At 37.2% G+C, this 18244-nt stretch overlaps 1 protein-coding gene across 4 annotated transcripts in view; it reads left to right on the top strand.

Moving 5' to 3' along the window:
• The window catches only part of DPY19L1 (dpy-19 like C-mannosyltransferase 1), a 104824-nt gene that overhangs the window by 21727 nt on the left and 64853 nt on the right, over window positions 1-18244 (top strand). For all 4 annotated transcript variants that reach the window (XM_053896718.1, XM_053896717.1, XM_053896716.1 and 1 more), the window contains exons 2-6: window positions 4398-4422; window positions 5068-5155; window positions 8929-9066; window positions 12189-12309; window positions 13135-13228. In XM_053896718.1, the coding sequence (XP_053752693.1) occupies window positions 4398-4422; window positions 5068-5155; window positions 8929-9066; window positions 12189-12309; window positions 13135-13228 (466 nt within the window). The remainder of the gene's footprint in view (window positions 1-4397; window positions 4423-5067; window positions 5156-8928; window positions 9067-12188; window positions 12310-13134; window positions 13229-18244) is intronic.

The following is an 18244-nucleotide window of genomic DNA, read 5'->3' as shown; positions in this document are numbered from 1 at the left end:
ATTTCTTTTTCCTTTCCTCCTGCCCTCCCTGCTGCTGCTGACCACTGTGGGCCAGGCATTGGGATGGGGACAGGGAATGTCCCCTCCCCGTTTTCCCAAGACACTGGACTTGCCGGTGTGGAGCGATCCAGAGGAAAAGAACAAAGGCCACCTTGGGGAGCTGTGGCTAGAAGGAGGGTGGTCAAAGGGAACTGAGCTGGGGTGGACTTCTGGGACCTCGCCTGCTCACCTGGGGGCACTCGTCCTCCCCTGCTGCCTGCTGCTGGGCTGCGGGTGAGAGGGGAACTAAAAGCTTAGGCACCTGACTGTTTGTAGAGGGAGGCTGGTGGGGGTGTCAAATTTGCACTAAGTAAGTGGGGACTCAATTTTTGGAAAAAAAAATCTATTACTTACATACAAGTGTATGTGTGTGTATCCATCAACCAGAGTACATTCACCCTTATTATGTGGACATGATTTAGATGATTTCGTTTCCCCTTTAATTATATCAAGTTGTACCCATTAGTTCAGCAAACATTTCATTTGAGCTGTGTTCTCCAGTATGTGCTCAGCATCCTGTAAGTACTGTGGTATAAACCTCAGTAAAACATCGTTTCTGCCCTCAGGGAGTTACATTCTAGTTTGTGTAAACAAGATTCTAATAACAGGAGAAGAACAATTTTCAGTGGCTAGGCCTCTCAAATCCCATGAAACTGAAAATTGATATAATGTGACATATAATCTGGTACAGAATTTCTTTAATCAGAAAGTGGAAGGAGTGTCCAGTTTAGCTTCAGAGTGTTGGTAATTTAAGTGCTTCCAGCAAAACATAAGAGCCTTTCAGAATTCTCAGCCATAGGATTGCAATCTTTTGAATTAGATTACAAAGCAAATCTTTCCTTGAACACTTTTCTTCTTATGGAATCGGCTTGGATTTTTGAAAGTTCGGGTTTTTTTCAATGTTCCGATTAAAAGAAAAAAAACATGCTAAATTCACCACAGTACCTTAAAATGACAAAAAAAAATAGCATGTGTATTAAAATGGAAGAAAAGGGATTATCAATTTTGTGACACTCCCAAAAGACTATATAGACAGGGTTGATGATCACTGGACTAAATTTAGAGAAAATCATTTATAATCTTTTCTGTAGGCAAGAATGCAAGAAAAGCTCTTTAGGGGTGACTTCAGAAGTTTTTGTCATTTTATGTCTTTCTGCTTAAATTATATGCTCACAAGGCAGTATCTGCCTTACTGAGGCTTTCATTTTCAAATGAAAAAAATGTATATATATAAATATATGTATACACACACATAGCTTATTTCAATTTTGAATAAATTAAAGCATAACTCTACATTTTTATGTAAAAATTAGTAGTTTCTGTAAAGTATGCTGCATATATCAATAGATAAATTGCAACTTTCCACCCCTTTTATCTTAAGGAAAAAAAAAAAAGAAAGAAGGGAGCAAGATAATTTAAGGTAAGGAAGCCCCGGCTTTTGTCTTACCCTTGCCCCCGCAGTCCTCCTCAAGAGGCCAGGCAGTGTATGGCTTTCATGTTAAAGTTCTTGTCTTCAACTTCCCTTTCTCTGTTTACTTGCTTTGTTTCCTTGGTCAAGTTCCTCCAGTTCTCTGAGCCTCAGTTTCTCACTATATAGTGGGGAAATACTGGTGTCTACCCCATGGGATAGTTGTGGGGATCTACTGGGTTGGTTTAGGTAAAGCACTTCAAAAGTACCTGGCATGTAATAAGAATGAAAATGTCAGCTGCTTTATTATTATTACTACTAAATTGAAAGGAGCAAAGGAATTGAAAACACTGAGTATATTATGAATCGACCCTGGGGGCTATGAAAGAGCTCCATTCAAATGCCCCAAATTCCAAGAACAGTTTAGTGCTTCAGGGATTGAATTAGAGGAAGGCACCAAAGGCCACTCGGTACCTTCCTTCCTTCCGTTCTTCTCCTGAAGAATTGTGGTATTCTGAGGAAGTAGAGAGGTGATTGCCTTGAGAAATCCTATTTATCACTCCAGAGTCCTGAAGGTTAGAGGCTAATTTAAAAGCAGATGTGAAATGCATTGCCACTGAAGTCAGTAGAAGGCAGGATGCCCTCTTTTACCAGAATTACTTAGTATTGTTCTAGAAGTCTATTATTATTGTCAAGTGGGAAGAAGATACTAACAGCAAAATTATAAAATACGAGCAAAATTATTAAAAAAAATTTTTTTAATGTTCATTTATTTTTGAGAGAGAGCACAAGTGGGGAGGGGCAGAGAGAAAGGGAGACACACAATCTGAAGCAGACTCCAGGCTCTGAGCTGTCAGCACAGAGCTGGAAGTGGGAAGTGGGGCTCGAATCCACGAACCATGAGATCATGACCCAAATGGAAGTCAGACGCTTAATGGACTGAGCCACCCAGGTGCCCCGCAAAATTATTATTTTTAAATAATATTGTTCAAAATAGAGAATTGAGTATAAACCAAAAAAACGGTAATAAAATTAATAATTTAGTACGAGTCAAAAATAAGTACATGGCAAAATAATTACACTTCAAAAATAAGTACATTAACAGTATTCAGTAAAGTGTAATAAAAAAGATTTCGTGGATATTAGCAGAAAAATGTTAAGCTCACAAAGGAGACTTAAGAAATATGAATTAACTATGTAACTACTATATTAATTCTACCGATAGGATTTTTGTCAAGGGCAATTGAAAAGCAAGTTGAATAATTGAAGGTATGTACTATGTTTATGGGTATATACGTATGGATTCATGTCATCACCGTGTAGCTTCTTTCCAAATTAATTTATAAATGAAACTCCAATTACAATCTCAAAGGGATTCCCAAAGTAGAAGGGTGTAAGGTGTTCCATACATTAAAGATGGCATTTACATTCAGTGAGAGAACGATTTATTCAGAACATGATAGTTAGATTATTGAGAAACTAAAGCCCAAATTGTGTTATGTATGGTGAGGTGAAGTCTTTGAAGGCAGAAACCAAAAAAGAAATGGATGGTAGATTTGTCAACAAGAAAAAATCAAAATTTTGAAAGATCCAAGTAATATATATAACAAATGTCAAATGACAAACCTAGTTAAATATTTGCAGTTTTAGTGATCCAGAAGGAGTAATCTGTCTTTTGTAACCATTACTATCTCCTAGGTAACATGTATTTTTTAATATTTAAAAATGTAAATACTTGTTTAAGAAAAAGGCAATAAGATCTAGACTGTTTGGTTTTCATTTCTAAGAGTATTTTATAGTTCAGTTCCTTAGTAGTTATTTAATAAGAAGCCTGCAATAGGGTGAATCTTGTGGCATAAGAAAATTGGTATCATTTGGATTCATCTTAATATGTTTTTTGTACTTGGACAGAAAGCAACTATTGATTCTCCTATGAGACTGATTTTATTATTAGCTTATTTTCTCTCCCTTACCTTTTCTTTCTTCCTTCTGCCCTGATGAGAGGAAAAACAAAAACAAAAAACCTCTAAAGGCCTGAGATATAAGGGAAGTTATTTTAGATTTCTTTCTAAGTCAGCATGACTACATAAACTTGGTTTAAAACAAACGCCTGATTTATGGCCCACCACTCCTACATTATACACCTGCTTTGTAAATGAGTAGCCTAAGGAAAACCATCTTGTCTTTGAGATATCGATCATTGCTCTTACTTGCATTCCTTGACATTAAACTTACGTTTGCTGCCTGTATGCTAATCTGTAATCTTTTGAGCTTTTACAAGATGTAAAAAAGTATATAACCTTGTAAAAACTGTTTACTCTCTGAAGCACTTCTCTGTGAAGAGCATGTTTCTTGGGCGTCTGTCCTAACTTGGGCTCCCGTAAAACTCTCTTATTTTAGAGATTCTAAAATGTTTGCTTGTTTTGTGTCAACAGCCCTCCCTCTTCCTTCCTTCTTTACTATATTTCATGATAAATTTGTTTAAAAAATAGTAAAATTTATCATAAAAATCCAGATATTGCAGCAATATACAATAAGTGATAGTTTCTTATTTTATTCATCCTCAGTCCGGAGCCCTGAGGTCACCATATGCCTTTATTCTTGAGTTATTTCTCACTGTTGTTTCTATTCCTCTGGCAGTTCTGTTTGTGGAAGTTTCCATGTGAGGGTTCCTTGGATAGTTTTTGGCAAATAAAGGGCCCGCATTTTGTTGAGTGAGTGAATGAATGAAATTTATAGATACATGCCTAATTCTTTTGTAATCCAGGATGTTGGATTTTAAGCATAGCCCTGGGGTTTCTTCCAAAGAGTCTCTCTTCTTTCCCCAATCGCTAAGAATCCAACATTTTATATCCCAAATTTTACCATGCTTATTTTTGCAATGCTTTTCTATAAGGTGAACACGTTTCTTTATGCTAACATAGTAATTTAAATTTCTTTTTTCTTCCAGCTGCCTTTGCAGCAGTGTTGCACTGGTAAGATTGTTTTCTTCTCATGTATTTTATGCAGATCATTACAACTTACCAAAGCTATTTCCCATATATATAAAGAAAAAAATTTCAGTATGATAAGGATGAATATATATATATATTAATTACTACAGGCAACACAATAGCTTGAAAAAGTAGTTTAATTGATAAATCAAGGTCAGAATAATGTAATTTTTTAATAAAAAAAAAGAGATCCATTATTGAAGAGGTTATATTTGAAGCCCTATTTCACTTAACGTAATATAGTGTTCATGTTGAGAGGAAGATTAATTTTTTTAATCTTCTGGATAGAGTGAAATATGAATTTCATTAATCAGATATTTCTGAAATGGGAACCCAATGACATTTATAGTTCATTTATAGTTTTATTGTACTTAGTTTAAAATATTGTTATTCTGGTTCATTCTAATTTTAAAATCTAATTTGAATGTGTTTTCTAATAGAAATTTTAGTAGAAATGTTAAGACATACAGAGTGAAAAAACAAATGTGGACACTGTTGTCTTTGACTTTCATTACAAAATGATGTGCAAATTTCTAGATTCTTTTATGTTTGCTCTTGGTTTCTTTTCAAAATAATACTTAGCGTAAGTTCAACGCTGCTGCTCTGTTAACTCTTTTGTTTTTGCAGGAGCCATATAACACACCTCTTTGAAAATGATCGCCACTTTTCTCACCTCTCAACGTTGGAAAGGGAGATGGCTTTTCGCACTGAAATGGTTAGTTTTCATGTGGTATTTTAGGCATCTAAAAACTTGAAGCTTTTTATCAGGGAAATTTTCAAAGATGTTCCAAAGTAGAAAGAGCAGACACCTCCCATGCCCCATCCTGCGGCTTCAACACCTGGAGACACAGCCATCTTTCTTTCATTCCCTCACCTCCACACAGCCATCTCTTTTTAAAGGAAGCCTCAGACATCGTATCATTTCATCTGTAAATACTTTCATATGTATCTCGAAAGAGGAATTTTTTGTTACCCACAGTACTTCTGGCGCACTTGAAAACGATAAACAGCAATTGCTTAATACTGTCAAATGTCAGTCAGTGTTTAAGTGACCTACTGGCTTTTTTTTTTTTTTTCCTTTTTACAGTTGGTGTGTTGGTAGGCTTGAATTAGGATTCAGACAATGTCTACACATTGTGCTTAGTTGATGTATCTCTTGTCTTTTATGTATTTATTTTTATTTAAAAAAAAATTTTTTTTTTTAATGTTTATTTTTGAGACAGAGAGAGACAGAGCATGAACGGGGGAGGGTCAGAGAGAGGGAGACACAGAATCGGAAACAAGCTCCAGGCTCTGAGCTGTCAGCACAGGGCCCTACGCGGGGCTTGAACTCACGGACAGCGAGATCATGACCTGAGCCGAAGTCAGCCCCTTAACCGACTGAGCCACCCAGGCGCCCCTCTCTTGTCTTTTAATCTATAAATTCCACTTCTGATTTTTGTTGTTCTGCTCTTTATTTGTTGAAGAATCCAGGTTATTTATCTTACAGAATTATCCACAGTAATTCATGTCATTTATTATGTTCCACTGCCCCAAGTTTCCTGAATAATTGAGAGAGACCTGATAACTGAAGATTCAGTGGTGTTCTTTTTGTCTGTTTTTTTTTGTTTGTTTGTTTGTTTCAGTAGGGATATTTCATAAGCAGGTGTACATTTGCTGTATCATACAAAGAGGCACACCATAATTGGTTGTCTCACTTTCTGTGACGCCAAGATTGATCAGTGGGTTTAGATATTGTCATGTTGATCCTTCCATTATAGCCTAGCCATCAGCCTAGATCAGTTAATTCATTAAGATGACCAAATGTTGATGATCTATTCTAATTATTTTTTTCCTGCATTTGTTAACTGTAATTCTTTTATAAAGAAGAATTTTCCCATAATATTTATTTATTTATTATTTAATTATATATTCTCTGTGTACGCTTTGTACAGGTAAGACAAATAAATGCTTGAGTTTTTCTTTTTATTTACTACTTTCTAGAAAAATTAGTTGGTTTCCTAGCATTTTCTTCTGGTAACTGATGGAGTTCCATCTTTTGGAATAAATCATTATGAACTGATGAATTTTAACATGTTTTGTCAACTTGTAAAACTGTCTTTAACTAATGAGAGTCCTTGCATTGACTTTGTGTCCCTTTGATGTGACCTTGCTAATCTTCTATAGCTTTCATACTTACTGGTACTATTAGGTGTATCCTTTCCAGACCTGGAGTCATCCAGTTTTCCAAGGAGCCCCAATTCCTTTCAGTAGCAAGTGGTAGTTAGAGACCACAGTTTTGGTGCTAGAGATGTTTATTGCTATTACAGTTGACCTTTGAACAACAAGGGGGTTAGAGGTCCTGACCCCCGTGCAGTCAAACATCCACGTATAACTTTTGACTCCTTCCAAATTTAATGATTAATAGCTTACTGTTTACCGGAAGCCTTACTAATAGCATGAACAATTGATTAACACATATTTTGTATGTTACATGTATTATAAACTATATTCTTCCCATATAGTAAGCTAGAAAAAAGAAAATGTTATTAAGAAAATCATAAGGAAGAGAAAATATACTGTATTTATTCAAAAAAATCTGAGTGGAACTGTGTAGTTCAAACCTGTGTTGTTCTGGGTTCAGATGTATTTGATACTAGATTGGCCATTGTGTCTAAGCCTTTTTAGTAAACAGAACTAAGAAACAATTTTTAAAAGAGAAATTATGATCTTATATTCGTATTTTAAAATGCAAATTTAGGATGAGATTTTTTTACTTGGTATTAAATTTATATCTTTATTGTTAGCTTAGGAATCTTGGTTTCAAGTTACTTGTTTTTGAGGAACAAAAGTACCAAAGGTATTATCAAACATATGATTATTGAAAACATTTTAAGATTTTCTTGCATTTCTTTTTGACTTCAGGATATATTCCATTAGGGATGTACAGTAGAATTACTGTATCTTACAGTTATTTGAAATCTTCCAACTTGATAATTAATTCCTTTATTTTGATGTTTGGGGTTTACAAAATTTTTGTTTTGTAATTCAGTAAGATATTTACATGATTCCAAAACAAACCTATAAAACAAGATAGGTTGTAGTAGGTTTCTACGGCTAACATAACAAGGGTACAATAAACCAGGTGGCTTAAAAGCAGAGATTTATTCTCTCAGAGTTTCAGAGGCTAGAAGTGTGAAGTCAAAGTGTGGGCAGGGCCACGTTCTGTCAGAAGGCTCTGTGGGAAGTCCTTCCTTGCCTCTTCCTAGCTTCTCATGGTTTCCGGCAATCCTTGGCATTCCTTGGCCGGCTTTGGAATTGCCATCACTCCAGGCTCTGCCTCTGTCATCATGAGACATTTTCCCCTGTATCTCTGTGTTTAAATTTCCCTCTCATTGTAAGGATATCACTTATTAGATGTCCTCATTTTAATTTGATTATGTCTTCAAGGAACCTATTCCAAATAGGTTCACATTCACAGGTGCCAGTGCGTATGAAATTTTGGGGGATATTATTCAACTCATTATAGTAGGAGATATTTTTAAAAAGTGATATGAAAGCTAAATACCATAGTAGGAAGAACCATTTTTTTGTTGTTTTCAATAAATATCCAGGTATGCAAATTGCTTTCATATTTATGAGCTTTAAATCCAGTATGGAATTTGACAGCTGATGTGTTCTGGCCACCAGGGCAGCTGTAGGCAAAATTGTATAGAAGATGCAGGATGTTTCCTGTCTTGCCCCGTACTGCCACTTATACTCCCTCACAAGAGGGCAAGTACTAGTACTTGCTTATTTTTTGTTCTTTGTATTATTCCAACCTCAATATGTCCTATTCGCTCATAATGGGAGTACCACTGCTGTCCTCCCCGACCCACGTGATCCCAGTCCTATGGGGTTCTTACCGTATTCTGAGCTGGACGGAAAGAAAACAGCCTGGAAAACTGGTTGGCATCTGAATGTAATAATTGATATGTAACACATCAATATGTAGCCTTCCTAATATATTTTCATTCTTACATGCAAATCTGGAGGAAAGATGACTGATGGCAGAATTTGGGGGAATCAGATAAGCAGGAAGGGGGAAACATTTTTGCTGAGGGAAGATTTCTTGGATCATGGTAATTTATGTTCTGTAGTAAACCACTCACTCACCCTGTTCATAAGGTAGCCTTTTCTAACAATTAAATTAGTATGGGACCTGGGGTTTCTTAGATTATGTATGCTGTCTGAGTTATATTACTTTTTAAATGCTAAAACTATTTTTGAGTAAATTTTGTGTTCAATTATTTAATTTATTTTTTTTGAGTTCAATTATTTTAATTAAGGCAAGGTTATACTAACATATGTAGTTCTTTTTTGTAACCTAAGATTGTATTAGTGATCAGAAACTGAAAGCTATTATTTTCCCGATTGCTTTATTTTTCAAAAACAGTGTATTTTTTTTAAGCTGATAAGAGGCATAGTAATTATGTGCTTTTTATTATAACTATAACATGTTTGTTTCAGGGACTGTATTATTCCTACTTTAAGACTATTGTGGAAGCACCCTCATTTTTGAATGGAGTATGGATGATTATGAATGATAAGCTGACTGAATACCCCCTTGTTATAAATACATTAAAAAGGTTCAATCTTTATCCTGAGGTAAGTTACTTTTTCAATTGTGATTTTTTTTTTTTTTTTTTTTTACTTTTTAAAGTGTTACTTGCATTAAATGCTGATTCTAAATGTAAGGTATAGTTCAATATATTCTATTTCATCTTCTACTTAAAAAGAAATTATATATATTCTTTTGGAAAGAACTATGAAAAAAATTATTATTAATTTTGGTGGGCTTTAGCCAGTTTCATGGGAACTGTCATGATTTCATGGTTTAGAAAATTTGAAAACTATCTAGATTCGGTGATACAGAGATGATAGCAAGGGAGTGCCATTACATGTCATTTGCCAAATAATGTTTCTTCCCTGTCTGGGATTCTTCACTTAATTGAATGAATGCCCTTTTTGCGGGGAGGGGAAAGACGGATCCACCCAGGAGGTGATCTCAATGATATCAGTAACTTTTTTGGCCTCTCTTTTACTGTCCCTGGCTTCATTTGACACATCCCTAAGCATTTTCCAGGGCTAAATTGAGATGTGACTCAGTGACATCCTCCTTGACTTGATATGAGGTTCCCCTGTTAACACACTGCCCCTGTGACTCCCCCCTCTTAACTTGCCTGAGCTGCTAGACAGCATGTTCTAGGGCTAGGGCAGTGGCTGCCGTGGTCTCTGGGGATCTCAAGCTTGGGCTCTGTACCAGGACTTAGCAGGGCTCTCCGTTATTCCCATTCCACGAGAGAGGAGTCCCAAACTCCATCCAGATCAGTGAGTTAGCTGATTGATTAATGAGGAGATAGAGATAGAGGAGGTAGAGACAAATAACCGCCAAGTTCCAGTGTTTTGTTTTTGTTTCTGTTTTTTTAAGTTTATTTATTTTGAGAGAGAGAGAGTGAATGGGAGGGGCAGAGAGAGAGAGAGAGAGAGAGAGAGAGAGAGGGAGAGAGGGAGAGAGGGAGAGAGAGAGACAACCCCAAGCAGGCTCCACACTGTCAGCACAAATCCCAGTGCAGGACTTGAACTCACGAATTGTGAGAACATGACCTGAGCAGAAATCAAGAGTTGGAAGCTTAACCTGCTGAGGCACCCAGGCACCCCTGTGTTGTTTTACTAATGTACTTCTTATGAGTACTTTCTATAACCGTGTATACATTTATTTTTACAGAAATGGGATCACATAGCAAATATTCTTTTATAAGTCCTTTTTGTCTTTTAGGATATTTGTAACAATCTTCCTGTGTCATCTTTTCTTCTGCAACATCATTTTTGGTGGCTGTATATCCAATCTCCCATTGTTTATTTAGTCCATCTTTTATGAAAATTTTGGCTGTTTTCAATTTTTAAAATATTCTAATACTGGCATGAGCATTCTTGAAGCTAAATTTCTATACATGTCCTTACGTTTTTTAGAGTATAAATTTGTTGATGTGGAACTATTTGGTTCAACAAAATATATACTTTAATGACTTTGGTATGTGTTGCTAAAATGTTTTCTAGATAGGTTATACTAATCGAAATTACCACTGGCAGTGTTTTTGAAAATGTTTATTTCCTTGAATCCCTGCCAATTTGGTAGACAAAAAAATTGAAATCACATGATATATTTTTCTCATTGCTATATATGTGTGTATATATGTATTTCGTTCGGTGCTATATATTAAAAATGCATTTTTACTTATAAAAGTAATGGTTTATGTCCTTTGTCTATATTTCTATTGCAGTTTTGTAGGGGTACATTTATTATATTCTGGATGTTAATACCAGGCTATTTGGGTAAACCTTTTCCTCCGGTTTTTGTTTGCCTTTAACTTTGTGTATGATATGTATGTATTTTTTCTGTATAGAAGTGGCATACCTATTAATCTTTTAAATTTATGATTTTTCATATTTGTAAAAAAATCTTCATTCTTTTAATTATTTTTTTGGCATTTATGTTTTGAATATTTCTGGAATTTATTTTATTGCACAGTATTGGAATAGGAATCTAACCTTATATTTTTTCAAAACGGTCTCATGTGTAACCTAACACTTTGATGAGTGGTCCATCTTCTTTCTCCCTACTGATTTGAAGTAGCTTTCTTTATTATATACAGAATTATTCTACGTATATGCTTGCATCTGTTTTGGGGCTTTGTATTCTGTGTTGGGTTAGGTTGAGGTCCTGGAGAGCAGGCTTTCAGATGGAGATTTGCATATAGGAAGTATCTAGAGGAGTGCCCTTGGGGGCAACACCTAAAGGGGATGAAGGAAGTTGGCTGAGGCTGGAGGAGTTGGGCTCTGATGCAGTCACAACAGAGGCTGCAGGCAATCCCACCCAGAGCTCTGGAACTGAGATGGCCCTGCTGGGAGTTGTCCTTGGCCTTTACATCCCTCCCTATTGACTAGTCTAGTATTGAATGCCCAGTTACCCGTGGGTTGCCTTTGGGTCGCCTTTGGGTCAGGGTGTAATCTATAATGAATTTACTGTCCTCCAGTTGAGGGTAGTTCCCAGAGTGGGACTCTGGTGGGAGCTGTCAGCCACCAACCCTCCCAGCCCCTGAAGAAATGAGTGTCTCAGCCCTGGAGGAGGATATGGTGACACTCCTCGAGGCCTCTGCCATGATTACTTTGATCTGTCTGGCTCTTCTTCCCGCATCACACTGTTTTAATTTTTGTAAGTAGCAAGTTTTAGTATCTGTTAGATAGAATATTCCCTTTGGTTATTCTCCTTGTTATATTGCCACATAGCACTTCTAGATAGACACTTGGGATTTTGCTTAGCATTGTTTTATGTTTATGAGTTAAACATAAACATATGTGAGGGAGAAGTCACATCTTGAGAAATTAGATCTATTCAAGAGGACAAACTATCTTTCTATTTGTTCATCTCTTCTTTTATGTTCCTTAGTAGAATCTTATAGCTTTTGAAAAATATAAATCTTGCGTGTTTCATGTTATATTTTATTCTTATGTATGGGTGAACAGTTGAAGCCTGGCTAATGAAGAATCTATGCAGGGGATTGTAAAGCTTACTTGACTAAATTTAAAGGGAACCAAGTGGGTAAGTGTAGGAAAGGAAGGTTTAATAATCATCAAAATATCTCAAAAATATTCTAGTAATGAAACTGTTGATGATAATATCTTTTCTCTAAAAATCTAAAAAAATGCCTCTATTTTCTTAAAAATAGGTAATCTTAGCCAGCTGGTACCGGATTTATACCAAAACAATGGACTTGATTGGTCTTCAAACCAAGATATGTTGGACGGTTACCAGAGGAGAAGGACTCAGTCCTATTGAAAGCTGTGAAGGCAAGGTTCTTTCTGTGATATTGTGTCAGAGGCTTCTGCTAGATTCAAATGGCTTGGGAACACTGGAATTAATTGGAGACTGCTTCACTTACATTCTGCCCTGCGAGGCTGGGCTCGTTTGGGGCTGTCGGTTGGAACACCTACATATGCCTTTTCCATGCATCTTTGGCTTTTGAGCCGGATAGTACCTCAGGGTAATCAGGCTTTTCATGGACTCCAAGTTGGATACTGCTTGGCCTCTTCTAGTCTTAGAAGTTACATAGTATGGCCTCTGCCATCGTCTGTTAAAGCAGTCACAAGCCCAGCCAGACTCAAAAGCATGAGCATAGATCCTCCCCTTCCCCAATACCTCGAAAGGAGGAGTATCTGAATTTGTAGCCCTGTTTTAAAACCACGGCAGTTGGAGCACCTGGGTGGCTCAGGGAGGTGTCTGACTCCTGACTTCAGCTTACATCATGATTTCAGGGTCCTGTGATCAAGCCCCGCCTTGGGCTGTATGCTGGGCTTGGAGCCTGCTTGAGATTCTCTGTCTCTCTCTGTCTCTGTCTCTGTCTCTCTGTCTGTCTCTCAATAAATAAACAAATAAGTAAATAAATAAGTAAATAAATAACTTTAAAAAATAAAAATAAAAAATAAAACCATCACAGCTACTGCCCTGTTCTCATCTCTGTTCTGCAGTAGTGTCATGTGTTCCTATGGGAACCAAGGCAACCATTGAAGATATCTGTGCCATTTTCAAAATAAGCACATTTTAATATAAATTGCCAGACACACAGAGTAATTTATAGTTAGAACATATGTTTTTTTTTTTTTTTATTTTTAAAGGATTGGGAGATCCTGCTTGCTTTTATGTGGCTGTAATTTTTATTTTAAATGGACTAATGATGGCATTATTCTTCATATATGGCACATATTTAAGGTAAGACTGTTCATCGAGAATATTTTGGTATGTATTATAACACTATATACTAAAATAATAAAAATGGTGAGATAAAGATTAACTTTTGGTTCAGTTTTATAATATTTCTAATAGATCTACTTGTAGATACAAAATTCTTTCCTGTTTGAATGATTTCACCATTGGCATAGCCAGCCAAACTTAAAATAATTTTAGAGGCTTAAATAGAGAAGGGTGGGGATATTTGATTAATTTTAAATATTTATAGGCTTTTAAGCATAAATAATATATTGTTTACATAAAATATAAGGAAAGGACCACTCATTATCAAATGGTGTTAACAATTCTATTTTGCTGATGTTAAAATAGAAATATATTTTATACAGATATTTAATATCTGACCTGGTATACTTCACAGGTGAATAATAGTCCTTAAAGTAAAAGATTGACAAATTTTGTAAGCATCTTTATTTTTCTTCTTTTTTTGACAGTTTGTTACATTGTGTACTTGTTTGAACAATTTTACCTTGAGAATATGTTTAGAATTTTTTTATATTGCTTATAGATTCCTTGTAGTACAGAAGTATGAGCATAGGTGTATGACTTTCAATTTGGGTTAATGAGTTTGAATCTGCTGTTATACCATTATCTTTGCCTTGGAAGTACTGGTATTTTCAGTATAGTGCCTCAAAGATCTCTTTCATTCCTAGCTCAGTGTTTGAGCAGATAACAGTAACTTCATAAATATTTGTCAGATGAGGAAGTTATTAGAAGATCAATTTAAAGTATATTTGCATATAGATTTAAGATACTTTGATGCTAATATTTCTGATTTAGCTATAACAAAGTTTTTTTAATCATGTCACTAGAGGAGACTGAAATGAAAATGCGTGATTAAAAGGTGATGTGGAAGATTTTGTTTTTGAAACAAGCCACACAGATATCTTAACCAGAAGTATATGTTAATTGGTCAAGAGGAAGTCCACCTGAAGGAGAGCATGGCCAGTGTGCCTTGTATTATGATGAGCCTAAGGTCTCTGCTTTGGGAGGGGGTCCGTCATTTTGCTAAGTACTGCCTAGCTGTCTAATGGATGGGTAGCTTTATTGCGTTTGGGATATTTGATTTTGAGGAAAAGAAGTTAAAATGTGGAACATGGCATTGTTGCTAAATTGCCGACCTATAGTTATGCTACCTTTTTAATTGAAAGAAGAATTTCTAAATATTTAATAAGCATGCAGTATCATTTCCTTATAATGCATCGTTTTGAAGGCCAAGGGTATGACATCCGCTGCAGAGACTCCATTTTGTGGTTTTGACTGAGAGGTTCTCGGTGGTTTAGGCCCTGACCTGAGATTTCTCAGTCTTCAGCTCCCGCTGTCCCCAGACAGCAGTTTTCTCCCTACATAGGAGACACGTGTTCATTTGTCTAGTCCACATAAAGTACGTACCAAGTGGCTTCTTTGTGAGCTGGTGCGCTTGGGTTTTGACAGCACGTGGTGAGGTGAGTGGGAGATGAAAGTGGTGCTGAGCGCACGTAAACGGGAGACCGCCAACAAGGATAACGCGCTTCTAGTGCTGGTGGCAGAAGTTTGTTCTGGGTGGAGGGTTGCTTTAGCCGTCCCCTGGAGGGTCAGGGCATTTTGGATAGGTGGGGGAGGAAGGAATTCCAGGGAGAGGCAAAGGTGGAAAACGTTGGATGTAGAAAGCAGATGAGTTTTACTGGGATGCAGATTATTGAGGAACATTGTTGAAGATTAAGATTGGAGAAATGGTTTGGCTGGTTGGTGCATGACCTTGGCCGGTTTGAGACCTATTCCAAAGCAAGCGAAGACATTCAGAAATTGACCAACGGAGGGACAGGATTCAAACTAAACTATGGTCTCATGAGACCCTTGATTTTCACCTGTCACTACAGTTAGCCAGTAACTCCTTTAGCATAGCATCGTCAAACTGCAGGGTATGGCCTACTCGGTGATTTTAGAATCAATTTAATTGGTTTGGCGCAGCAGTATTTTTCACATGAAAAAGAAAAGAATACAAATGTACATCATAGATTATACAACACTTTGTAAGATAGGTAAGATTTAGAGAAACTTCTATTTGCTATTTATTGTATATACGTGTATACACGTGCATGTGCTGAGCTGTAAAGTCTCATTTCTTATACTTTGAGTGTAAAAAAAAAAAAAAAAAAATCTGTAGACCACTGCTACTCAGTATGAGGGAGTGATTACCTTACTCATTTGAGTGTTTCCAAATAGCTGTTTTTGGTTTCTCTTCCTGGCTCCGAGGGCTGCAGCCTGTTTCAGCTTCACCCACTTGCCTTTTTGTGCCCCAGCCTTTCAGGTGTTGCTTGACTCTTGGACCCTGAGGGTGGTCTGCCTTATGCACCTGGGCTTGGATATAGACCCGCGGTAGTGCCACACGTTTTCACTTCTCTCCTTCTCCCTTTGCTCTGTTTGCGGGCATTTTTTTTAACCCTACCTGAGTAATCACTTTAGCTTGAGCCAAATGTGTCCTAAACTCATTTCTTTCCAGCCCCAAATGAGTATCTAGTTCTTGTACATTAACAGAGCCTTTTCTAGAGAGCCTTGACTATCGCACTGTGCCCTGAGGGCAGATGTGTAAATTAGAGTCCAGTGGTGATCCTGGTTTATATTGTGTTGAACAGAGTCTTCAGTCACGTCTTTTCTATCAGTTTTTTTCATCGTATTTTAGAATGTTCTTAACATGAGTATTTTTAGAGGTCTTAAATTGCTAGGTAGTTCTTATTGTTTTCTTTCTTGGTGGTTAGTTCTGTCAACCTTCTAACTTTATAAAGTGGGATAAAGCTGCAGACTTCTTAACATGTGGGTTAAGAATAAAGAGGAGGATATCTATAACTGTGGTTAGAATCTTTTTATAAATTGTATTATATAAATTTACAGGCAGATTGAGTATGACATTTTTACTCCAGAAGTATATTTCTTTTTAAATAGTACAGATATAAGTTTTCTGAAGTCAGATAAGTCAATCCATTTCACAAAAAAAAGAAAAAATGGAAGTGGAAGGAGAAACAGAAAACACAGCCAAATGGTGAAATGGGGCTGGGCTGCCAAGCTCTGACTTGAGATGAAGTAAGATGTTTTGTCAATACAACCTATTCATGATGTATCTCTTTTTCTGGAATTCTCAGTGTTCTGTTTTTGTTTTTGTTTTTAATAAAACATATGTTGTTATTTTCTAAAAGCTGTTTTGTTAATTCATGATTACAGTTATCTATTTCATAAGATACCCTGACATGTTTCAGCTACAGACTAACAGTTTCTGGAGGCCAGTTTCATAAGACTTGGTATGTGCAAGTTTCCATTCTGCAGGAAGGAGGATTCTCTGAGGGAACCTTCAGGGACTGTTAGGAGCTCAGCTGAGCTAGGAGAGGGAGCTGAGCTGTCAAGTATTGGAGTCGTCCATTAAAGCAACAAGCCAAAAACAAAAGAGTTAAGCCTTCTGTCACTTACTGTGATAATGTAGCATGAGTCTAAAACTGGAGAAAACACAGACTACCCCTGTCCCACTTCCCCCCATGAAACAGTGCACTGGTTGAGAAGTGGGGGACCAGTGTAGACATGGGGGTCATCTCACTGTTGAGGAAGCCCTGAACAAAAGGCTACAGCAGTTTTATGGACCCTGAGGTAGGTGGGGGAAGGGCAAAGGGGAGATGGCTAGGAATGGAAAAGTACTGGGTACTGAGTCAGACTGGGGGAAAGTATCTTCAGAGCTCCCCCTCTCATCCCTCTATAAGGAGCCCTTGGCAGAGGCATCTGAAGAGGACTTCTGCCCAAAGTCTCAGATAAAGAGACCTAGGAATGAAGGCAGCTGGGGGTAGGAATGCAAAGATGTGAAGGCCATGACTGGCCAGGACATCCTGAGTCCTCAGAGACTGCCAAGCACCAGGTGTGTGGGGGGAGGGTAGCTGTCTCAGTGAGGCCTGTCAGGTAAACCTTTGTAATTGTCTGTGGTTGGGCCTTAGAAATTATATATGGGTTTTTAACCAGGAGCCCAACTCTGTAGGGCATCTGTGGGCAAGGTCATGAGGACAAAGGGGCATCTGGAAGAACGGGCCTGGTCTGAATGTCCAGCTGAAATATTGTCAGGGGAAGAGCTGTCCCCTGTTTCCAAATTCATCACTGCATCCTGGCTCTCAAGGATATACCAAAACAGAACAATTTCTGTAGGTGAAATGAGAGTCTTTAGCTGATGCCAGTAGTAAGGCATGTGGAAGCCAAGAAAAAATATGGACAACAATCTGATCTAGGCTCACCTGGGTATTAATCTCAAGTTAAATAAAACACGAAGGGCACCTGGGTGGCTCCGTGGATTGTGCATCCAACTTAAGCTCAGGTTGTGTTGCAGTTCATGAGTTCAAGCCCCACATTGGGCTTACTGCCTTCAGTGTGGAGCTGGTTTCAGATCCTCTGTCCTCCTCTCTCCACCCTTCCCCAACTTGCATTCTTTCTCTCTCAAAAATAAATAAACATTAAAAAGAAAAAAGAATCTTGGCATGAGTCAGTACTTGGTTCTGTACTGACTGCTTTCTATGGTTTGGTGTCCATCTGTCATCTTGGCGTTTTCCTTCACCACCCAGTGTTCCTTCATTGCTCTCTTATAATGGGATCTCTTGTGCCATATCCTATGTATTCTTCTTTCTTGGTTTATTTTTTCACTCTGGTACATCTTCTAGTGACTAGATGGGAGGTAAGGTTTTGCATATTTGAAAATGTATCTATTTTGTCCTTATATTTGATTGATAGTTTTAGCCAGTATTGAACTCCAGATTGGAAATCATTTTCCTTCAGAATTTTGAAGGCATCACACTATTGTTGTCTTGGTTCACATGGTGCTGTTCAAGTGTAAGTTATTCAGATTCCTAAATTTTTGTATGTGACCTTTTCTCCCCTGTCTTTCCTTCTGAATGATTGTGGAATTTTTTCTTTGTCACCGTGGTTCTCAGATTTCACAATCTGTCTTGCTGTAGATCTGTTCCCCTTTATTATCTT

Source organism: Panthera pardus, unplaced genomic scaffold, assembly GCF_024362965.1.
Source record: "Panthera pardus isolate Hobbes unplaced genomic scaffold, ASM2436296v1 HiC_scaffold_8, whole genome shotgun sequence".
In the NCBI taxonomy this organism is placed as follows: Eukaryota; Metazoa; Chordata; class Mammalia; order Carnivora; family Felidae; genus Panthera; species Panthera pardus.
Note: the sequence above shows the minus strand (reverse complement) of the source record. Positions and strands in the feature narration are given on the sequence as shown.